This window comes from Anopheles gambiae, chromosome 3 (genome assembly GCF_943734735.2).
Source record: "Anopheles gambiae chromosome 3, idAnoGambNW_F1_1, whole genome shotgun sequence".
Classification (NCBI taxonomy): domain Eukaryota; kingdom Metazoa; phylum Arthropoda; class Insecta; order Diptera; family Culicidae; genus Anopheles; species Anopheles gambiae.
This window is the reverse complement of record NC_064602.1, coordinates 58,675,240-58,699,996: the sequence shown is the minus strand read 5'-3', so window position 1 is coordinate 58,699,996 and position 24,757 is coordinate 58,675,240. Positions and strand designations below refer to the sequence as shown.

General features: G+C 40.6%; 2 protein-coding genes and 1 long non-coding RNA gene across 9 annotated transcripts in view; 2 read left to right on the top strand and 1 right to left on the bottom strand.

Annotated features, from left to right (window-relative positions):
• Positions 1–352: 352 nt before the first annotated feature.
• The window catches only part of LOC1272637 (neurogenic protein mastermind), a 68,710-nt gene continuing 44,305 nt past the window's right edge, over positions 353–24,757 (bottom strand). For 6 of the 7 annotated variants that reach the window (XM_061663135.1, XM_061663136.1, XM_061663141.1 and 3 more), the window contains 4 exons: positions 18,130–18,195; positions 7,559–8,147; positions 4,957–6,189; positions 353–4,859 (listed from right to left, as the gene is read on the bottom strand). In XM_061663135.1, coding sequence (XP_061519119.1) covers positions 3,994–4,859; positions 4,957–6,189; positions 7,559–8,147; positions 18,130–18,195 — 2,754 coding nt within the window. In that variant the 3' untranslated portion in view covers positions 353–3,993. The remainder of the gene's footprint in view (positions 4,860–4,956; positions 6,190–7,558; positions 8,148–18,129; positions 18,196–24,757) is intronic. The other variant, XM_061663137.1, reaches the window with a different exon arrangement.
• On the top strand, positions 11,785–12,375 carry LOC133394121 (uncharacterized). Its single transcript, XR_009766609.1, has 2 exons — positions 11,785–11,873; positions 11,949–12,375. It is a non-coding gene; the product is annotated as an uncharacterized LOC133394121 (long non-coding RNA).
• LOC1272638 (ionotropic receptor 25a) lies at positions 12,434–16,152 on the top strand. Its single transcript, XM_061663142.1, has one exon. It carries the CDS (start codon positions 14,505–14,507, stop codon positions 15,681–15,683), a length of 1,179 nt encoding a protein of 392 aa, XP_061519126.1. The 5' UTR covers positions 12,434–14,504; the 3' UTR covers positions 15,684–16,152.

Here is a 24,757-nt window from a genome sequence, read left to right as displayed (position 1 = left end):
TCCCGCGATTTTAAAAAAAAAGTGATAAAAAAAATTGTCACCCATTTTTATGTCACTTTTCTCGATTAAGAATTAAACTTCATATTACACATCATACAAAAAATATATATAAAAAAAATCAAATAAAAATCCAGCACAGACACCCCGAGCACTGCTCTCTTCTCTTTAGATGCTCGTGAATGTTTAGAGATTCCTGAATCTTTTAACATTCGAATCGAAAGTGATATTGCCAGATTCAAATATCTACTTACGGTTAATATTGTGCACAAGTTATAACATTAAACATTACTTACGTGGCACTACAATGCAATTTTCACAGTAGTTGAAATTAAAAAAATACAAATTAAATGTATTCAATTTAATTATCTATATTTCAATTAATCTTTTGTTTTTGACCATTTTTCTCTTATGTCTCTTTTATTCTCTTGCGTATATGTTTCGCCTGGGATGTAGCTTCTGGCATCAACGAGTAACTTCATGTAGTGAAATGCCAATTTCAATCAAGCTTGTTCCTGCAAACTGCATTTAGTTATGGTGTTTTTGCATACTTGTCAATAAGAGTTCGTTCAACGCTTGATTGCTCCATGTATCAATGCGTGTGTGAGTGTGGCTTTAATTATCATATAATAATTCTCAATAAAAGTACATGATGTAGTAAAATAATACCTTAAAAATGTTACACGTTCCAATCATGGCTCGATACGATTTCATATTTTGAATTTTTATAGTTAAAAATTACTAGAATAAACAAAAAAAAACCGAATGCCTTTTTAATGCTAGTAAGTAATGAATTCCTTTACAATCTATAAAGTCCATTAATTCAAAGGCTCTCGAAAATACTTTTTCACAGAAATCCTCCTTTGCGGCCTTCTTTGAAAAGGACAGCCCCCCCCCCCCCCCCCCCCCCCCCCATCGAGCTTGTGGTGCTTTCAACAGAACGGTATGACCAATTCCCACCAGAAATCAATATTTACATCACAATATGCTCTCCTCTCCCCCCTACAGCGATCCGACGATTTGATCTTTTCTACTGTGTACATTAAAACAATGTTACGTGCAGAAAAGATAAAAATATGTTGGTGAATGTATCTTTTGGCGCAAACGACCGTACACACCATACACCGTTCATACGATTTTACGCAAATACCCATGGCTTGGCCGAAATAATTTAACAGAAAAAATCACATTTTTATCTTAGCATTTGCATTTCGTGCATAGTGGTACACTGTAACTGTGGTGTTGTGGTATCATTTTACGTGTGGTAAGAACAAGATTACATAGAGAGAGAGAGAGAGGAAGAGAGAGAGAGAGAGGGTGTGTGAGGGTAAATGAAAAATTCCGACTTCCAGAACGCAGTTCAAAAGAAGAGTGATACAAGATGATAGTAACAGTTTGGCTACTTTTTTTTTATATAAAATTACATTTTCTATTATAGTTTCTATTTCAAAACCGTCTAAAACGGTTGCTCGTTCTTCTTCTGTGGTTTGTTCATTGTATTGTATCAATGGCCATGCATGTGTGCATATTTTAGCAATTCAAGTTTTCGCAGAACCTTATGTAAAATCTTTCCTTCCTGCACATTCACTTTTTCGCCTTTTGTTTCGCTACTTTCATGTCAGAATTATTTCCAATCATTTCACGTTGTTGTGCATACGTTTTCCTTACATGTTGCATATTTTGTTCAATTGGCCATACGTGATGAGTGAATTGTGTAAGTGTTTGATGTTAATAATTGGAATGAAAAACACTAGCTTGTATCATTGGTTGATGGTGTCCTCCTGTTGTTCGTATCATTCGTGCTATTTAAAAAGGAACTATTTTTACGTAGATGGATTGTGTAAATGAAATTAAGTGTTTTTTTTTCTTGTTTGTCTAAAAGAAAATATTCAGTAAAAAGCTAATGTAGGTAAAAACAAATAGAGCATTCTTACTACGTTCTGGTGGTGCGTAAATTGTTAATTGACAAGATTGGACCTGCTTAAGGTTTGTGGTTGTGGTTCCATCTAAACCATTCTATCGTTCCAAAGCGTTCACTAAACAAATGTTTTACATAAAATGATGGTGCATTGGAACGAAAGTGTCACTAGAATGGCAAAAGAGAAAAAAAAACCTAGAAACCATCGTGAAGAAGAGCATTATCTTATTTGGTGATAGTTGATTTCTTTTTTCCTCTATAAAATTTGATTTGGTTACAAGTTGATTTGATTACATAGTTCACCCCGGTGCGCTTCACTTGCATGGTGACGACTACTTCCGTTTTGCTTTGTATACATAATGTTTTGCTATAATACACTTAAGTGTACTTATACTTCCGATTAATCGTTTTGTTTCATGATCTTAATGCAATGTATGTGGTAGGTAGAGATTATTCTTTAGAATGTTCTTTCTACTAACGCTACCCATGTCACTTATCTCTTTATAGTTTTGCAGCTGCATGCGCGCTGCTTCAATCCCGCATTCTCTAATACACACACGATATTTAAAAAAAAACATTAAATAATTGGTCAAACCTATCTTTGTCTTTAAATAGATAAAACGAATTGTGAATCTTTACTGTACAAAATTGTATAATACAGGCAAAATTAAACCTAACATCGAAAGCGTCCGACACTACTACATACTTACAAAATCGATCAATGCTGAGTTTTTTGTAGTTTTCTTTGCAAGAAAAGCAAGTGTCAAATATTTTCTATTCGCTAAACCGCTAAACACAATGAGACACTTAACCTTTTTGCAAATTGTATTGCTAAATTAGCCCTAACCGGTATCGATTGCATTTGGAAACGTAGAGATAAATATATACTCGAGACATCATATTTAAAAAAAAAACCATCATTTTAAAAAGGACGAAACCCTCCCCTTTCCGTTGCAGCAATCTAACTCATCTATGGGCAACGTATGAATCGAGGCATGAACTGCAGGCTCCGCCGCGCATTTTCACTTATATATTTCTATCAAGATGAAGAATAACTTAACCTCTGCGTCAAATCGTACTGCATTTATGCGTGTAAGGATCTGTGAGTATATGCACCAATACTGCATACTGTTTATGCAGTGTTAGTATAGAAAAGGACGAACCGTACTCGAGTGAGGAATGTTTGTCAATCGCTTTGTACCCCCCTCTCCCATTGAGTCTGTTTAACATAGTAGTGTTTTGTTGCCTGCATCAGCTGCAGCTTATCCTATTTTCTGCTACGTTATTGTAAACTGCCAAATATCGTGCAGTTGTTGTTCTACGTTTAACGTGAAGTTTCACTACCGGCCAATAAGAAGAAGCAGATAGTGGCAAAATGGTTTGCTTTCTACATTGTTCGCTCACATCGCCCACCGATAGAAGCGCTAAAAATGATAGAAAGAGAGAGAGAGAGCACCGAAAACTAACGTATGTTATTCGTCACAAATGGATTATGAGTTTATGTGCAGCAAATTATTACTACTCTGCAATGTTTGTTTCTTGTCGTTTTATTTTTTTATAATGGCAGCACGTCCAACACTTTTGCAGCAAAAGTGTCGAATTGGCGTGTACCGTCGCTGTAATTGCAAGACTTTTCAACACAATTACGTTCGGTAGAGTTTAAAGGGCATGTAACTATATACACTGCAACACATGTTGCCTGTTTGCGGGTTTGTGTTTGCGCTTCCGCAAAAGCAACGGTGGACACGTTCCTTCTCTTTGCTTAAGCCTCCACCATATAGTAGGGTTTGTTACATTTTGATTTGTCTTTTATCTTTAGTTACTTTTTACCGTATTTTACTACACGTAATGACATATTCGTTTCTTTGTAATAAGTGAATACAACAACCAGGAGCAGTTGCAACTACTGCAGGAGTAACTTTGGGTTTTGTGGCATTGTATCAGCAGCACTGCACACTGCAACAGAGTGCATGTATGTAGTGCATCCTGCATCATGTATGGCTGCATGCATATGTTTCACGAATGACTGTTCTGCACCACACTTTTCACCAGCGTCTCATCATCTCTCTGGTCAGTGTTTAAAGAATGTCCTGAAGATTAAAACTATCATTGTCCAGTGAGTTGAGCAGGTCCTGCGCATTGAACTGGTTAGGATCTCCTACAGGCAGGTTCTCCAGGAACGCTAGGAACTCGGATGAATTGTTGTTGTTGCTGCTATTGTTATTACCGGGACCAGGGCCGTTGTTGTTCATGTTGCCGCTGCCACTGTTGTTGTTGTTGCTATTGTTGCTACCGCTGTTATTGTTGTTCCCTCCTCCATTATTGCTATTCGGACCGGCGGATGATGGGCCGGGACCAGTAAGCATATTGCCAGGATTCATATTACCGTTCACGTTTGGTCCTACTCCCGGGCCACCACCGATTGAACCAGTACTGCTCCCTCCGCCAATCATCGTCGTTGTGGTGGACTGTTGCGTAGATTGCGTTGTAAAAGTATTCATCACAGATTGTTGATTTTGTTGCTGCTGCTGTATGGACATGGTTTGCGTCTGAGACATGTGTATTTGACTCATCTGCATTTGATTCATCATGTTTTGCTGCTGCAGCTGTTGGTGTTGCTGGAGCATTTGCATTTGGTTCATCGCTCCACCACTGTTGTTGGCTTGCCCTTGGTACATTGCGAGATTTTGCTGCCTTAGCATTTGCATTTGCATCGCCGTCATGCTGTTACCACTGGCCGGTCCACCGGGTCCACTGTTTGGTCCACTTGGTCCCATACCTGGACCAGTAGCATTACCTCCTCCACCACCAGCAGCTCCAGCCACACCACCAGCCGCAATTGAACTAGCAGGTCCACCCGGCCCATTCGGCCCGACTGGTCCGACAGATGAATCCAATCGTGATACGGGACCATTTGGCCCTCCAACTGGACCACTGGCTGGACCTAAAATATCAATAAAACATAAAAAACAAGTTATAAAATGGTTAATCTCAACACATTGCAGTATTGAACATAAAAAAGATTGTTTTTATTCACTTACCACCAAATCCTGGACGCATACTTCCACCACTTGTGGCACCAAAATTGACTTGCTGCTGTTGCATGGCCATCATATGCCGCCATTCTGCTTGCTGCGACCCAATAGGCATACCTTCTGGTCCTACCTGCACATTTGGAGGCCGTTGTACCGGCCCATTCATAACCGATCCGGTTACCGTTCCTGCACCACCACCACTACCACCAGCAGCACCTCCACCAGCACCGCCTGCACCAGGAACAACTCCAACGTTGGGTCCAGCACCTCCACCGAACCCTCCTACCATGCCCGCCGGTCCTCTAGGGCCACTGTGACCAGCCATCTGCTGCTGCTGTTGCATGTAAGCTGCATGTTGGGCTCGCATCATGGGTCCACTAGGGGGAATCGGCTGCTGCGTGATTCTTCGCATAGCTGGAAAACGGCCACCAGCATGTAGCATTTGTTGCTGCTGTGCCTGTTGCTGCTGCATCATGGCCGCTGCTGCCGCTGCTGCTGCTGGGTTCGCCTGCTGTGCCGCTTTATAGTCTGGTGGAGGTGGTCGAGCACCGGCCACCATCTGCTGTTGCATGGCTTGGGCGCGTATCATTTGCTGCTGCTGCTGCTGCTGTTGTTGCAAAAATTTCATCTGCTCCGCGTGTCGCATTGCTCCTGCCGGGCCACTAGCACCACCACCGGCAGCATGTATCATGCCGCCATTAGCACCGCCCATGCCTGCACCATTCACAACACCCGTACCGTTACCAGCGCCGGGGGCCATCGAGTTTGACACCATCGTATTCAGCCCACTGATGCCACCTCCATTCGGACCGCCCATGCCACCCATTCCCATGGGAACGTTGGGTCCCATTCCAACACCGCCATTACCCGGACCGCCAGGACCTCCCATGCCACCCGAACCAACCATACCACCAACCATACCAGGTGGTACTGTTCCACCGCCCGGTCCAATACCGGGGCCAGTAGCACCTCCTGGACCATTGCCGCCAAGCCCTTGCCCGCCTGGTGGTCCACCCGCATGTGTTGGCTGCTGCTGTTGTTGCTGCTGAGGTTGGTTCTGTGCTGGTCCTCCCATTCCGGGTTGCTGCTGTTGATGTTGCGGACCAGCGCCATTTGCCATACCCACATTTCCATTAACCTGGTGCTGCTGCTGCTGTCGGGCTCGTAACGTTTGTTGCGTAAAGTTGATCGTTTGGGATTGTGATACCGTATACTGTGCCTCGTTAACAATGGATGATCCTGAAAGTGGTATAAAAACGAGCATTTAGAACCAATCAAGTAAGAATTATTTGTGTTACATATAGCGAAATTGAGAACAGAGAAGCCTTTACGAACTCACGAACTTCATATGTGTGAAAACATTTACATATGAACAAACCTCTATTTTTCACTTCCAGATCCCACTACCCACTTCATTAACCACCCCATTTTACGATTCATCCCTTTGGTCGACGTTCGTATTGGTGATTGTGTGGCATAATAAAAAAAGTGCTTAAAAATCGTACAGATTTGCACGAACAAATGACGCCAACATTCTGCGTCGTGCGGGTACTGATGAAACGTTTGATTGGTAAAAGTATAGCTCTACTCCTTCCAATAAGCAACCTTCAACATTAGTTGCAAGAACTTATATAGTTCAAACCAAAAAACCATTATAAAAAGTGCTCAGCTACACAGCACTAAAAGTTCGAGTCATTTCAGGTACACTCAATCCGGCGATAATGGTCGCTCTACCATAGCGACAGTGTCGCAAAGGAAATCTATTAACCTAAAAGCAAATCACCGGATGATATCAACATGGAATATAAAAGAAGGGATATTCGGTAGGGTATCATATACACCCAGGCTAGACGACACGCGAGTCTTAACGATCCGTTTAGTCGTGCCGTTCGGCTTTGCAATCGGAGAAAACGTAACTCCCGCATATTGTAGCTTCCCCTGACATTTTTTTTTTTTCACTAGACGGTAGCACATATTGCATATTTCGGTTCAATCGATTGGAGCACGTACAGTCAAATCAAACTGCACATGGTCATGCGCAGTTTGGGCCGTTGTCCTCCGCAAGGGGAAAATGCCACTCAGTAAAGTACAGCGGGCACAGAAACCATATCCTCGTACGAATATGTTCCTCCTTTTTTTTGTTTGGCTGCCAGAGTACACTCATTTATGATTCTCGCACTATTTGTGCTCTTGCATTTGAAAGCCTCTCATTTTATTACACATGTTAACACATATGTATAGAATGTACTATATCGCATTAATATATTCATATACATGTCTGTTTGTGTATAAACACCAATTGGGTACATGTATGTGTATATAATATTGGTATTAAAACATATATATTTTAATAAAGCATATAATGCTTATGCACGCAACCAAAATGTAGAAAATACAAAAAAAAATAAGTTCCTTTTTATTCAAACGGGTCTTGGGCAGAATTGCCTAAATATGGTAAAATGTTAAAAGCAACCACAATGTTCAAAATGACAACTTTACCGAACCGGGCGTAAAAAATACAAGCGGAAAACCGAAAATATTCATCACATTACAAAAAAAAAACGGAAAATTACAACAATTTGTTTTCACCGATTTGGTCGATTCTTACCTTGTGAATTGGGCACTTGGTTCTGAGGATGGTTCTGATTAGAAGCATTGCCACCGACATTTCCAGTATTTATACCCTGCCCTGGAACGTTTGGTATCGTGTTCTGGGGTCCAACGTTATTGCCCACATTGCCAACACCTCCCTGTCCACCGACCATTCCGCCAGGTAAGTTACCCATACCGGGGCCGGTTTGCTTGCCTTGCTGTGTTTGCTGCTTTGGCCCAGTCGTCTGCTGTCCATGGTGCTGCTGATGCGGCTGATGTTGATGTTGCTGATGCTGCTGCTGCTGATGCTGTGAATGATGCTGCTGATGCTGTGGATGTTGACCGTGCTGCTGCTGCTGGTGCTGTTGATGTGGTTGATGTTGCTGATGTTGTGGATGTTGTGGATGCTGTTGGTGTTGCGCGTGTTGCTGATGCTGTTGCTGCTGCTGTTGTTGTTGCTGTTGTTGTTGCTGCTGCTGCTGCTGCTGTTGTTGCTGCTGTTGTTGACCAGTTTGTTGTTGGCTGAAGAAAACACCTTGTTGTGCGGCTACCGAAACACCCGTTTTAAGATCACCACTAAGATGTAAATGCTGACCGGCTGACACCTGTTGACGAGTAAAGTAATAAAATAAAAAAAGAAATATTAAAAAAAACATAAGTTTAGTTTTTTTATATTTTTAGTTATTTATATTATACTTCATATTATAGTGCAAGTAGATATTCCTCTTGAGGTTATATTTAAATTAAACATACAATCTTATAATGAGCTTATTTATCCCTGATTAAAAGAAGAGCGTCTGATTTTATAATTAAAGAGACATGGGCTTGCCAAGGTCTAAGTGCTGAATTAGATATGTGCAATTCATCGACGACATAATTGGATTTAATACACACCAACCAGCTTTGCATCCTTCGTTTGTTGCTTCCGAGTTGTACAATAGTGGTGAAAAAGAGCTTACCACTCCACCCCACAATATAAGCATGGTATGGTAGCACTTTTCCAATGGACGCATCCATACCTAGACAGTAGTAGTTTATACCTTCAATGCAGTCCCTTCGTAGGGTACTACTGCTTCTACTCCAAGCAAATCGAGTTCTTTTCGGGCTGGGCTTCAAACTAGTCGCAGATGCAGCCACACACATGCCGCCACAGTGTACGACAAAACCGGACGACAAGTTTGTTCATATAGAACACATACACACCAAAAACCTGACCGTGTGCCACACCACCGCAAGCGATGAAAATTAACGAGAATGGGCATCGGGAGATTTGCCGAAATCACGTAACACTTCTAAATTAGACAAGTACTCAAACACGGCCTTATCGCGCCGTGTGCACTGCCATTTGATTTTCAAATTCTCACCCGTTTCGTGTGTTCCGTCCGAAAGCTCCCCCCCCCCCCCAAAATGATTATGCTGCTGTGAGATGGGCATCATTAAAATGGTGGCTTTATCGATTCTTTCCCGTAGGAGGAGGTGGTGCATTCAGAGGCAGTAATATTCCGGATATGCGTTTGCCTTTTCGATCCCGTTTCGAATGCACGGGATACGATTTATCGGCACGGAGCATCATTTTATAAAACGGGTCTGTGGCAAATGAAACGCATTGCATAAAAATGCATGACAATTTCCATGTTTTTTCTTTCACGAAATTATTTCACACATAATTTTCAATATTGGGAAATCTGTGTTATGCATGCTGTAATGCAACTTTTAAAGGTTAATGACATGTACGCAGTTGTAAGCCCAGCAATAAATTATTATAAAACATATTTAATCTTTTTACAGCCACTTCATCCTGTAGAACGATATTTTGCAAACAGCAAGTGCAGTCTTCTTTTAGTCTATTAATTTTTTTTTCGATTGCAATGTTAAATATAAAATAAAACAGCAAAACTTAGCATCTAACAAAAGCGTTAACTATACCGGTTTGCGACAAAGCATGGGACGTGCGGTTGTATTAACGCCAACAAAGCTCGGCTCAAAGCTCGCTCTCGAAGCTCCGACCGAAGCACACCAGGCAGAGAAATAACCCTCGGCGGTCACGGACAACGAACGGTCGCGCGGCACGTACACTGACGCATCGAGGAGGAGTACTACCTACCACGCTGGCTTCAACGTCTTTCCCGTGTTACCTTCCCACATGCAATGCAAAGAAAAAGAGAACTAAGGCCTGCCGAAAGAGACATCGCACACACAGCCGAGACACACTACCGAGAGCAGGAGGGAAGAACACTACACGGTGTGCTGCTACAACAACGTCGCGCTGTCCACCACCGTGAATTTGGGCGAAGGGAAGCTAGCAACGCAAACTTTAATTTGGGTCATTTGCCATTATGTTGGTTGTGGTGTGCCCGCTTTGTACGCAGCCTTTTCTCGTTTTCCTACAGCGAAGCAGCGTACGTATCGTATCGTCCGTAGACAAGCGTTTGCGCTTGGCGTCGAGCGAGCTACCGTTAAATCCAAGCACTGTTAGTAAAGCATTTCCCCGGTACTATTTGAAAGCATGTGGAGATTTCACCTTTCTAGCGGCTGTTGAGCATAAAATGATGCTTTGCCTGTTTGTACGTTTTAGCGCCACTATATTTGCAACTGAAGCGTGCATATATACTTCCAGCACAGGTCAAAAAATTCGACGCAAATATTCCTTTCCGAGGTTGTGCAGCAACTAAGTAAAGTGTGGTTTGATACTCCTCAACCTTCTTACAAAGTCAAAGTTCATACTGTGCAGCAGCAATTGCAATCCACCATCAGGCTAAAGGCAGTGTGTAGCGCAAGAGCGGTGACCAACCACTACTACTACTACTACCACGGTGATTATCGCGAGGTTTTACTTTTTACCTCGCACGAAAAAACCAACACCAACATTTACATGTGAGCTGTAAAACGACATCGGTTCACTGAGTCGGTAGATTTTCACGTACGCCTGTCGTCGCGCCTCGTTTGGTCGTATCAAAATGGCTCGGGGTTTGTTTTCACATTCCCCTTACTATCCAAAAATGTGTCTTTAGTCGGGTTCATGGATTTGCTTTTCATCTATTTCGCGGTAAAAAAATGAAATAAATCTCTAAGGCTTTTGCGTGGTAGGAGCTAGCAGCAAAAGTAGCTCCCAATGATGGGATACTTTCTCCAAAGATGTTGGCAGGTAATTTTCGTTTCTTGCTTAGGTTTTTTTTCCTATTGTCACAATAGCTCTTTCTAGACTATTCGTATAGTACCACGCTTTAAACAAAAGTAAGATAGGTGCATGATCGTATCATTTAAGAAGCGGATGTTGCTAGTTGAGTGGTTGTTTGTTCGGGAGCTTCAACCCACAGTAATGTCGCATGCCAAACAACGTGCAAGCTCTCTTAAAAGCTGTCGTTAACTCGCACGACCTAACAAAATGCCAGTCGTTGGTTCAAGTCTAGAATGGATCAACCCCCTGTGTGGCACCGAATAAGCCTTAAAAGTCTGTATAGACTGGCATGTACGCGTAGAACGTTACGCAAAGAAGAACAAAGAAAAGAAGAATAATCTCTCTAAACCCAATACCAGCGGTAGTTACAGCAGAGCACAGGGAATGGCAAAGGTAACGTTGAAAAACCTTTTTAAAAGTTTAAATTATTACGAATCGTGTATCACCGTGCGGCCAGACGAGGTGAAATATACAGCGAAATGAACTATTTGATAAGCGAAATATTTCGCAGGCAAAGCTAAAGGGTCGGGGAAGATACAACATCCGCTTTCAAAAATGACTTAAAAAGAGTATCTTCTGAAGCGGAACATTCACAAATGGGAAGAAATTATGAACTGTTGACTGAAAATTTACGAAATACTTGAAATCCAAGTTTTTTAATGGATTTAGTAGCGATTTTGTACACGTTATTTGTTTACATTGCACTTCAGATGGTTGATGTGATGCGTTGTCTGACAGATATTTCACCTGTCAAATAGTTCATTCGCTGTATATTTCACCTTGTCTGGCCTTGCGGTCATAATAATAGGAAATTACGATCAAAGGAACGAAACTAAAGTAAAGAATTAGAAACAAAACTAAATTGACAAACAAAGTAAGCTACACCAAAGTAGTAGGCTGTTTTGGGAGGTTAAGAATGTTAGAACATGCACCTTCTTGTTTAAAAAAACATGAAAACTATCGGGGAAGAACTAAAAGTGTCTTTGGTGTATGTTGATCCATACGAAGGAGATGCAGCAATCGAGCTTAAACGAATTCAGCACAATTTGAAGCAGAGTATAACGCATCAACTGATCACAAATCAAAGCAAATTCTCAACCACACAGCCCCAAAAGCAACTTCCACCACCATCATCACACAACCGCAGTCCCAGGTTTTCCAGATTTTGAGCTGTGGTATTTTTCGTAAAATTCTAATTTTGTAATTAAATTGTCTATTTCTTCTTTAGGTTTCAACATTTCGTAGATACCAACATCGTACCATTGGTAGTAGTCGGAGGGTTTATTGGAATAGTTATACTGTATCGCACATTTTTCCTTCAAAACTACATTTGCGTTTGCCCTCGGCCAACGTGCTATGGATACTCTTCAAGGCTATGGCGTTACATTCTCGATCAGCTAGGGTACGAGGATACTCCACACTATTAACATCCTTACGCTCCTCTAACAGAAATCGTGCAAGGATTCGTCAAGACAAGAACCATCCACTACTTTGACATCGACATTACACTGCCGAAGTAGTGATTTATTGGAATTAATTATGAAAATTCGAGGCGAGCACGAATGTGTCACACGGTGCCAACCACCCACGGCCCAATCGCCCAGTAAAGGTATGCAATGGATGAATGAGGATAATAAATGGTAATTTTCGTAAAATGGTGGTCAGTACTAGTTTCCCTGTATGCATGATGTCAGTGGCACGATACAAAGGGTTGGAGAAAGAAAGGCAGGATAATAATTTGACGTCAAATATATAAGATTCAAAATTCTGTGCTAACCACTTACGATGCCAGTCAATTGATTCTGATATAGGGTAGCATTTCAAAGGTATATGCTTCATTCTTTTTCCAGCTTTTCACGACGCTGGAGGATCCGTTACGCGTAGGGAAAAGTAGAATAAAAATGTTGGCATTTCATTTGTTTGCGATTTTGGTGCTATTTCAGCCTGTAATATCAATCGATGTAACGCAGGAGGAAGGACAGAGTAATTTGTTTGGAATTGGTAAGATTGGTGATGGGAAGAAGTACTGTGATGTTATGTTCTTGTTTTGTTTTTTAACCAATGAGTGATTGCTAATAAAATACTTTACAGCAATAGTACACGAAAAGACACAACCGCACATTCCTACAATGGTAGGTAATGTAATGAAGAAAGTGATGGCTAATGCAAATGGAATATCTATAAAAGAATACTACATTCAATACGATCATGAATTTGCACCATTTGGTGAAGACGAACAGTGTAAGTTACCATTTGGTCTCCTGTTAAGCTCTCTATTTGTGTCTAATCCTTCCGTGTAATTATACCGTGCACAGTCTGTGCAGCCATGTTTGAGGGAGTTTCAGTCCTGCTGGATACGACTTGGATTGATTCGAGATACCTAGCCAGTGCTGCAGAAGAGTTCGGCATTCCCTACTTCCACATTGACCTGTCCGTGCAAACGTATGTGAAACTGCTGGAAAGCTTTCTATTGGCGCGTGGTGGCAACGATGTAGTGTACATCCTGCCAAACTACCAGGATGCAGATGCCACGATTTATCTGCTCATAACAGATTCATATCTTCGGGCCATCGTCTTTGGCGAACTGGACGGTGATACGGTGGACAGAATAAAGGACCTTCGACCGTATCCATCCTTTTACGCCGTGATAGCAGGAACGATGGAAATGAACACCATACTTCAAAAAGCCATTGACGGTGGGCTGGTGCGTAAGCCGGAGAAGTGGAACTTGCTGTTCACCGATCTGCAGACAGACAAGTATACCCTTGGGGATGATTTCCCACAAATGAATCGTTTGGTTCTGGACAGCAACACGTGTTGTATCCTTTTGCAACAGCGCTTTCCCTGCATCTGCCCTGACCCGTTCGATCCGATGGATGCACATTTACAGAATGTGCTGGAGCGAATTGTGCAATGGTTTATCAAAGATCCGATTCCTCTGGTACGCGCATCTAACTGTACGCCGGAGTCACAGCAGCAAGAGCTGTTGGAGCATGCGATCGCAGCGCAGACGAAACTAATGAACGAGATCGCCGCGATGGCAGAATTTTGGATCACACCCGAGAGCGGTATGTTACGTCCCAATCTTAATCTCTCGATAATCAGCCAACCCGCAAATCAAAACACTACCAGTGCAGCAGCACAGCCGCCGCCAGCTACCACAATCGGAAATGTGGCAAAAGGTCAGATAGTGCTGGTTAAGAACGAATCGCTTCAACCTAGCAAACGGTTTTTTCGCGTCGGAACAACCGAATCTATACCGTGGGCATATCGCAAACGTGATCCAAATGGAAATATCCTGCGCAATTCGACCACTGGTGAGCCGATCTGGGAAGGGTACTGTATCGATTTCCTGCATCAGCTGTCGGTTGTTATGAACTTTGACTACGATCTCGTTTCGCCACGGAACGGTACCTTCGGGCTGCGTGATGCGGACGGCAAATGGGATGGCCTTGTCGGCGATTTAGTTGTGGGTGAGATCGATTTTGCTATCGCCTCGCTCAAAATGACGGCCGAACGGGAGGAAGTGGTAGACTTTGTAGCGCCATACTTCGAGCAAACGGGCATCCTGATAGCAATGCGCAAGCCGGTTCGCGAAACGTCGCTGTTCAAGTTTATGACCGTGCTGCGACTGGAGGTTTGGCTGAGTATCTTGCTAGCGATCGTTGCAACCGCTGTCATGCTGTGGCTTTTGGATAAGTTTTCACCATACAGCGCGAAAAACAACAAGGACGCGTATCCCTATGAGTGCAGGTAACAGAGGGCCAATCTTGCTTACGTTCATATGCAAATTCATTTTAAACAAAAAGTGCTGTTTTGCTTTGTCTATTTTTGCAGAAAATTCACACTGAAGGAAAGCTTCTGGTTTGCTTTGACCTCTTTCACCCCACAGGGTGGCGGGGAAGCACCGAAAGCCCTCTCGGGTAGAACGCTTGTGGCTGCATACTGGCTATTTGTGGTTCTAATGCTGGCTACTTTCACAGCGAATCTAGCCGCCTTTCTCACGGTCGAACGCATGCAAACGCCTGTTCAATCGCTGGAGCAGCTATCACGGCAAAGCCGCATCAAGTACACGGTCGTGAAGGATTCCGATACGCACGACTACTTCCGTAACATGAAAAACGCAGAAGACGTGCTGTACCAAATGTGGCGCAATCTTACACTGTCCAGTGGGAACGATCAGGCGCAGTATCGCGTCTGGGACTATCCGATAAAAGAGCAGTACATCAACATCCTGTCCGCGATCGAGTCTGCCAACCCGGTAGCTACAGCAGCTGAAGGGTTCCGCCGTGTCAACGAGCGCCTCGATGCTGACTTTGCATTCATACACGATTCCGCCGAAATAAGGTACGAAATATCGCGCAACTGCAATTTCACAGAGGTCGGCGAGGTTTTTGCCGAGCAGCCGTACGGGATCGCCGTACAGCAGGGCAGCCATTTGCAGGACGAGTTAAGCTATTTCATACTTGAGCTGCAAAAGGAGCGCTACTTCGAGTCGCTCACGGCTAAATTTTGGAACAACAGTGCCCGGTCCCAATGTCCCAACACCGACGACAGTGAGGGTATCACGCTGGAAAGTCTGGGGGGTGTATTCATAGCGACATTGGTGGGATTAGCGCTTGCAATGATCACACTGCTCGGTGAGGTAATTTACTATCGTCGTAAGGAGACCAGCCGAAATTTTATTAAAGTAGCACCATTCGGAAATGCGGACAAACCCATGGCGCGGGATGGTAAGCGCATTGCTCTGAAACAAAAATCGATCGCTGCGGTGAAACATCTGCTCGATTTGGACACGCCAGCTAAGGCGCTTCGCGGTGCGACGACGACAGTGAAAATCAACACGAAAAAAGAGAAGCCAATACCGAAGGAAATTACGATCGGCAATAAGTTTGTATCGGCGGCAGAAAAGCAACAAAAACTTTCCTACATTTCCATAATGCCTAGGAATGCTATACATTAGCTACATGCAACATGGCCTCTATAAATGGATGAATAATTCAATGTTTACTTTAAATATTTTAAACTTTTAGTTACTCATTAGTGAAATGGATGTATGCTTTCTGGTTAGTGCATTAAACACAATTCTACAATACGAAAGTATTAAAAAATGCTTTGTTTTCAAAAGAATTAGAAAAAACACTCTGTTCACGAAGAAATAAACCATATTCATTTTAAAAGGCAGATCATTCCAATGAACTCAATGTTGTTCCAGCTAATCTCAGAAAAGCCCAACAATTGTTATGAAACACTGCGGAGCGGCAACTATTTTTAACACTGGTTCGCCAAACAAATTGTATCTAAGGGTGGGAATGAACGAGCTGCTCATTTATTCTGACAACTGACCAGCTGCACACGCAAATAAATGTGTTTGATGGTAGCGGTTGTCTGGCAATGGTGGTAGTAGTCCAACGCTCAAAGTGTATTGTCGTGACCGAACGAGTATGAAGATGAAATAAACCATACGTTTGATAGACTTGTGGCGTCTGTACGCAAAGATTCACAACGTAATGTGTGGTTGCCTTAGCCAAACCCATGCCGATGCCCCGAGATATCCGCTTCATTAAGGCAAATGGTTTGAAAGCTTCACTTAGTGATAGATAAATGGTGTTGATCCCTGACGTGGCCTGTTTCGGCTACCCGGTTTTGGGATAGAGCAACCGGAACACCGGAACATCGTGGGTGTTGGAATGACTCCATTTTCCAGAAACTACTACTACTACTACTAATACTACCACGGCCAGTCGATATTCTTGAGCCCTACACCAAAAACCCTACACGCAGGAAACATGAGGGCTCTTTGTTTGATTGATTTTTTAATGTTTCAAACATTCGCCTCGCCAACGACGTTAGTTCTCTACCAGGCAAAGTGTTTCTTTGGTTTAGCAGCAAACGGTAAACAGTTGCTCGCTAGCCCTGGAAAAATAACTATACATCACTATACATACATCGCGTGTATGGCCTCTGGCAGCCGCCATCATTGACAATGATTGCATAATCATTAATTCAGCTTCATTACATTTTCTGACAGCATGACTCGGTTTGCTGCACCGGGACCATGCGCTGGGTCAGGCGTATAGATTAGAATGTAGCTGTTTGCGCGATATATGTATATCGTTCATCTGCAACCCGAGCGACTGCAAGTGGTAGTGAAACCACATCGATAAAATGCGTTCCAATATTTATCTATACTAGATAAAAACTACTCAACATTTCTAGAAGAAAAAAACACTAGTGTAAAATCAATCAAAATGCTTTCTTTTGTATGTTAATAATAAAAACCAATCTAAAACTGTTAAACGAATTGCAACAATTCATTGCATGGATGTGTCCCTCTGTTTACTCTAGCAGTGGTTGAAAATGAATGAATGTATCAGTATGATGTTTAAATTTACAAAACAAATTATAATGTTGATTGTTTATTATAAGTTATTTGCCTTTTTTGTGTGTTGGTAATCACATTTAATGATTTATTGAAAAGCTATGTTGCTTTAGTCTAATATTCGAACGCAAATGGTGAACTGCCAAATATTTTGATGTTGTACCCTACCCTTGACACTAATTGCAAAATGAAATCAACATACGGCGTTTTCCCCGGTCTGTTTTTCGATTAATTTCAAATTGACCAAACAACACACAACCCGCATAAAATGGGAACCAAGTGTTTAATGGAACCGGAAGATACGCTTCAAACACGCTTAAAAAGTGAATACATATACCGGAAGTAGCGTTAGGTCATAATCCGATCAATCTTTCATAATTCGTTGCGAACGGTGGACCCGACCCGGGCGTTTCATAGTGGCACTATTATTGTATTTCTACATGGCTAAAATGATTCGCACGCTCATTGCATCCGATGGATCATACTAATATGTTGATATCGAGCGCAAAGGTTTATCGTGTTAAAAGTATTAGCTAACACTTGATTTTGCGACCGAGCAATAGCCCAAAAGATGGTTTAAATGAAAATAAAGTGTATTTTTTTGCAACATGTATGCATAAGGTCATTTTGATGGGTTTTCAAAAATTTGGTGGCGTTTTGCCAACATATTAAGCGGTGTTGGTACCAAATTCAGTGCAAATGAAAACACGGATTTCAACGCCTTTTAGCCAAACGTATGAAAACATCCTCAGAGTTTGAGAATTTGGAGCGCCTATCTGATCTAATAGGAATCGGATCGCCTCCTGTATGTATAGGCTTGGACGTGGTTCGACTCTCATCTAAACTGTCCCTTCGTAGCTACTTAGTAGCCTTGTAAGGCAGCCCTGCTTACTGGGTATTAGAAGAAGAATACGATGAAAAAGATTGGAAAAATTATCTCAAAACTGACAAACCCGGCTTTACTACTTGCAATATATCGTTTAAGGTACAAACCAATATTCTATTTAATAGTCTACATAAAGCTTACCGTGTGAACAGTTTTGTTGTTCCGTTTGGATTGACGACCAATCGTTGTTTCGCAGTTGGCGCTTACCTGTGAAAACATCAAATGATATTTGCATTATTATGATCGATACAAAACGATGTGAGATGCAGTTAAATCTTTTTACCCGCAGTTAAGCTATTTATTTTTATTTAAAAAAATATTATCGCTAAAGCTTTCATAATGCTCACATTCACATAAATATCATCCTCATCAGTTGAAATTTATAATGAATTATGATGGTTTAATTTTATATAGAGTGGACACAACGTAATATTCCTTAATAATTATTTAGAACTGAACAGAATGCACAGATGCTAGGAAATTGTAGGTAAACTGTTAAAACGAAATATACATCAAACGTAAATTGCATCGTAATAAAATAGCTGTGATAAACGTGTAGCATTCTTCAAGAGAAAAAATAACACATTTACATTGCAATAAATGGTAAAAAAAACTATAAAAAACCATTGTAAAAATATCACTGCAAATAGTGAGCCAATACGTTGATAGTTTCATCTAATTACGTATAAGGTTTTACGATTCACTATTTTTAGCAACACGTACAACCGAACCTCCATTAAACGAGCAACAACAACAACAGTTTCATCAATTTTAAACAGCAGACAATGCGGTTAATTGAGTTATAAAATTGCTCAAATAGCATCCTTTTCCTTAGTTTATTATTCAAGTAAGAAAACACGGGGCAAAATGGGCATGCGGAGCAAAACGGACATCATCCTTGATTTAACCATTATTGTGCACGTAAGGTAAGCTTAAAAAACTCAAAATGTGTTGTTGTTTAAAAAAGTAAAAAAATAAATAATTGGAGTATTGTATCATCACCACGCATGTTTAATAACTCTTCAATAAACGAAAATTAAGAAAAATAATAATTAAGATTAATTTGCAAATAGGTTCAGTTCAACAATAAACTTTAATTAACGTATAAACATTAAGGGGACGTTTTACTGACATTATTTTTCAAGATTTGGTATTTCTCTATTCAAATTATCGGAAGAATGTAGGAAAATTAATACAAATTTTAATGTTAAAACCAAAACTTTCCAGATGTTCGACCAGCGCATGAATGAGAAGTTACTTTTGACAAATGGTTGTTGATTAGACTATGATGTTGTAATTTTCCGATTAATATACCTAACGGGTTAATTCGTTCCGAACGGTGAACCCGGGCGCGTTGAACAAGCGAGCAAAATGTGATATTAAGAGTTTGCTCAGTATCTCATTGAAAAAATCACTTTACACAAACGTTTGCACAATAAGCGATGCTGTTATACTTCAGATTATTGTATGTGGCAAAATTGTTTTAACTTTAGGTACAAAATGGCCTTATATCAAAACATGAAACTTCAAAACAAAGAGACAATATGGGAATGAACATCTGTGATAAGGTTATGGTGTCAGCTTAAGCAGCGTATTAGAGCGCAAGTACACTAGTTCTAGGAAATTGGATGACATTTTGAGGTGGTGGTTGTAGTCTCATATGCGTTTTTTATTTAGGTTGCTTTTGCGTGTGTTATTCGGATATGTGCATTTAAAGTAAAATATTTCTTCATTTCGTCATGTTAAAAAAGTTGTACAGTTTAAATATCACGGGTTTCAATCGAATAAAAGTTAAATGGGCTAGCCGTTCCAAATACAAGCATGTAAATATTTTGGATTCTTAAAGAATGATTATTTGATGGAATAACGATACTAGGGTAACTGTACCAGTATTCGGCAGTGTACCTGTTTTCGGCAGGGTAACTAAAAAGGTGTAATTACGCAAAAACGCGTTGAGAATAGTCTCCACACATATTTTTTAAAAAGCATATCGGTTGCCGATATACGCATATCGGTTTGCCGAAAATAGGAGCACAGCCGCCAAAAATAGGGCCAAACTGCCGAAAATAGGAACAAAACCCGTGTTTGCATTTTCACGAATATCTCTAAAAAATACATTTAAATCGGCAGATAAAAAATAGCACAACATAATACGATAGTTTATCGTTCAAACTAATGTCACTTTCATGAAAAGTAATACAAATTGTAAGTGTACGAGCAGTTTTTGTGAAACTGCTGCACTAACCTGCCCAATACTGGTACATTTCTTCTTCTTTGGCTCAACAACCGATGTCGGTCAAGGCCTGCCTGTACCCACTTGTGGGCTTGGCTTTCAATGACTAATTGATTCCCCCCCATAGCAGGATAGTCAGTCCTACGTATGGCGGCGCGGTCTATTTGGGGATTGAACCCATGACGGGCATGTTGTTAAGTCGTACGAGTTTACAACTGTACTACGAGACCGGCACATTTACCTTTACCTTACCTACCATTTACCACATTTACATTTAGACTGGTACATTTACCCTACTCTATTTTATAAAATCTTCATGAAATAATTGTGCCGGATTAGTTTCTTGATTTTTATTGCCAACTGGGTTACAAAGTATATTTTTATGGGTGCAATTCAATCCGAAAACATATCACTATCACTATTTCCCAAATTGCATCATTTTTAGCGCTTTTCCTCTCTTTTCTTTATTTTTTTAATTTTACAAATAATCAAAGGTTATAAAACCTGAATGATGTACCATCAAACACTGTGCTTTTCAACCATTAGAAGTCATTTTAAACGTGTACATTTGCCAATAATGGGGTATTTTCCGTTTTAAGTTCGTAGGCTGAAATTTCAGCCTGTCAGCTGTTTTCATAGTATAGCAGTTTTCGAACAGCTATCTAAGTGGGTATAATGTACAGGTGGGCTTATCCCAAGGTGTATGAATTTAGAAGGCTGATTTTTATCGCTTCTGCTTCTGAATTAAGATTTTAAGAGTGTTTTATATATTCGTCAAGCCTCCAGAGAGCATGTTTGAACAAAAATTTTCACCCGTCCAGTCAAAAAGTGATATTCAAATTTGGTAATAAAAAGACCACCTGGACTACGTACACTTTGATTCTGAATTCCATCACCAGATCTCTTTAATGCACCTTGGGACAAATGTAAACACCACCATTTTTGCCATTTTTCGAGCAGGTACTGGAATCTAATTCTAGCTTTGAGGCTAAAATAATCTAGACTGAAAATTGCAGGCTAGTTTTATGTGTGCTTTTGTATGGAGTGTTTACATGATTTCAGACTCCAACTGTCAAACTCCATACAAAAAACTGACTAGGATCGTGAAGGGCCCCAATGTAAGTTTTGCTTTCACCCCATTCGACTATTTTGCTTCCCGTTTCTCTAATTGTGAGGTGAGTGTGTTCCATATTGTCCTAATGTTTTAACGTTTCAACATACTTGCAGCAAATTATTAGTTGTATTATTTTTTCATTTTCTTATGGAGACGCATGGTGTCCTTACAAATAATATATATACCGCACAAATAATATACACAAATAATACAAATAATACAAATAATATATATTTATATATAAATAATATATACCGCGGAATATAATATATACGGATAATAATATATACTGCGGAATAATATATACCGCAGTAACGTGTAACACTTATCAAAATGTGTTATGCTACTCGCTTTTACTATCCACATTTTAAACAATTTAAATTATTATTTCATCATAATACTAACATTATATTCAGAACTACGTTTGTACGTAAAAAAAGAAGCGAGAAATACTGAAGGTTCATTTAATCTGGTTTAATCATTCATAAGGAAAACAGTAAGGAATCATTCAACACACAAGACATCGCAGCTTAATGCAATTAGCTATCAGCTAACTGCCTAAACCGTTCAATGTAAAAACTGGATCGATATCGTATCATGACACAAAAAAGGCATTCGGTACTCCTAACCAGTGCAGACACAAACCTGCACACACACATATATACATTTCATTCCAAATGGCACACTCACCACCATCATCACCCTGTCGACATTCGCAACATCATTATCATTGGCAGCGCAGGGATCATTATAATCATTGCCGCCGACATCGTCAACGTATACGTGTTGGATTTTTTATTTTAACTTTCCTTCTCTCGATCGGAAGCATGTAGTAGTACCGATGGCAGTCATAGTGGTAGTGGCTAATGCCTATCCCGAAACGTTCAACGAAAGAAGCTGCGAAAGGAACAGCATTCCTGGTAATAAACATGAAATATAAGGGTCTCGCAAAACCCATTAAACTCTCCCGGAAACATGATCAGTTTTGCGATTTATGGTGCTGTGTGCGCCATCGAGAATCTGTGTTCTCTGAACGGAGAGTACTGGTGGAACTTCGCCACAGTACCAGGGGCGAAGAATAACTTCGGCAAAGGTGGTAGCTTTTGAGATGGAACATGAAACACAAGTAGTAGATATCGCACAGCAGTTTTTGCATCTGATGCCTAAAAGTGCGTACAAATGATTTTAGGTAATATATTTTAGCAAAATGCAAGCAAATATACTTTCAAAAAATTCTACAGTAGTTGATTAACGTCCCTTTTTTCATTTAATTTTAACCTTTTGTCAGAAAAACTTTACATTAAAAACTATCCCCATGAGTGAATTTGATGGATTTTATCATTGTTCAATCCACTAAAAAAAGGCAATACAATACAAAATATTAGAACCCGGGACATGGTTCGACAAGCCGTATATCCGTGTGTTTCATTGCACCAACGTTGCTGCTTGCTAGTTATTCTAACCCAGTGAATGTATCCCATAATCTCTCTGTTGTACAGCCGTAGTATATGCCGTGTTTGTCCGTAAATACGAAAACAACAAGTCCACCGATTTCGCAGCCGATTGTTCGTTGCACGTGCGGCAGAGTGGCAATGTGCTCAAATGGCGGTGTAAAATATAGAGAAAATGAAGAGAAAAAATTGAACTCCCGCCCTTGTGTGTGCTCGTGTTCTGCGAGGCATACACTCACATATACGGATTGATACACACCAAAATGCATTTATACAAATACACACAAGCAGCAGAACAGTTAGCAAGACAATAACCGCCCTACCACTAAGAGCCGCGAGAGTACGAGGTAACTTGACTGCTGCCTATCCGCGACCATACGGCGGCGGCATGCTTCGGATTGATTTGTTTCTGGAATAATTAATGCAAATTAGTGTTTGGATGAATGCGGCTCCTTGCCCTTTTTGCAAGTGCATTAATTGCAGTTCGGTCTGCAACTCTAAGTTAACTGTCAGTGTATCTTCCTCAAACTCCCCTCCCCCGCCTATCCACGCCAATCAGCGGAGTGAGTTGGTCGGTAAACACTGTTTGCGTGTGGACCATACGGCCAGGCCAGCCAGCAGCGAGAACGCCTGGTGCAATAATGATGTTTGGAAGAGACGTAGCTTCTTCACTGAAACTGCTTTATGTTTGTGTATATAACAGATGCAATTGAACGCCAATCGGATGCATCACAGTACCGTGTGTAAGTACATTATTCGCTGCGATGTCTAAGATCATATTATTCATGTATTGGTCATAAAACTTTGAATGCAGAAGCGACTTACTACGTCAACTTTAACAAAAAAAAAAAGTAAACGTGAATTAAATTCACAAAATAAAGACATAAGGTTAGAGCAAATACTAGCATTTTATGTGTAAAATCTACTAAACTAAAATAACTAACAGGTGAACAAATGTCTTGTATGGATCCATCCGCATTCGGGAGCACGATTGAATATGCCAAGGTAAATTTATCAATCCGTGAATAACATTTTTGAATTGACACAATACAATTCATATCAAATAAGATATAACATTCTTACTTTGACACGATTAAAAAAAAAAACTATTTGAAAAAATTATGATTTTTTTTTTCGAGATTTTGTCCCGGCAAATGCCCACTGTGTATTATCTACGATATTGGGAATATGTAATTATTTTACTATTCATGTCTTTTTTTGTATATTTTTTTCATGAACAATAAGAAAAGCGCGTCATAATTATTTGAATAGACTATAGGTGACAGTGATCAATTTTTAATTTCATTACATGTTAAATGTTGCATTATTCTGTTTAATAAAACTAGCAACTGAGTTTGTCTTTTAAAAACTAACCTTATTTTTGCAAGATTTTGTTTTGTTTTGTATATTTTTATGTACTATGTTTGTAACAAATCAACGGGAATCTTTTCCCGACCGCTCCGTTCCGGTTGAATAAACGATTTAATAACATATATTTTCAATTCAGTAACTAAAAACTGAGAAGAGCCACTTACTGTCGAATCGATTAAGTAAGTTACTGAAAAGCCAGTAAACAGAGCGATATAATTCCTCCTGTCTGTCTAAGCCACGTGAATAAGTGTCAGTTATTTTTAACTACTTTTAGTGAGGATTATAGGTCTACCTATATAAGCACGCGTAGAAGGATCGGTCCATGCGAGATTTGAACCCATTATCTACCCTGCTATTTGCAGTAGCGAGGATTATAGGTCTACCTATATAAGCACGCGTAGAAGAATCGGTCCATGCGAGATTTGAACCCATTATCTCCCCTGCTATTTGCAGTAGCGACCTAGCAGTCATGCCGGCCTATATAGACTTTCGAGACATATTAGTACCACGCCGCCAGATAGCCAGTGCTTGCTACGCGGGAAGGTCCATATGAGGTTTGAACTAATGACTCAATAAGTCGTTTGAGTTGACAACTTTACC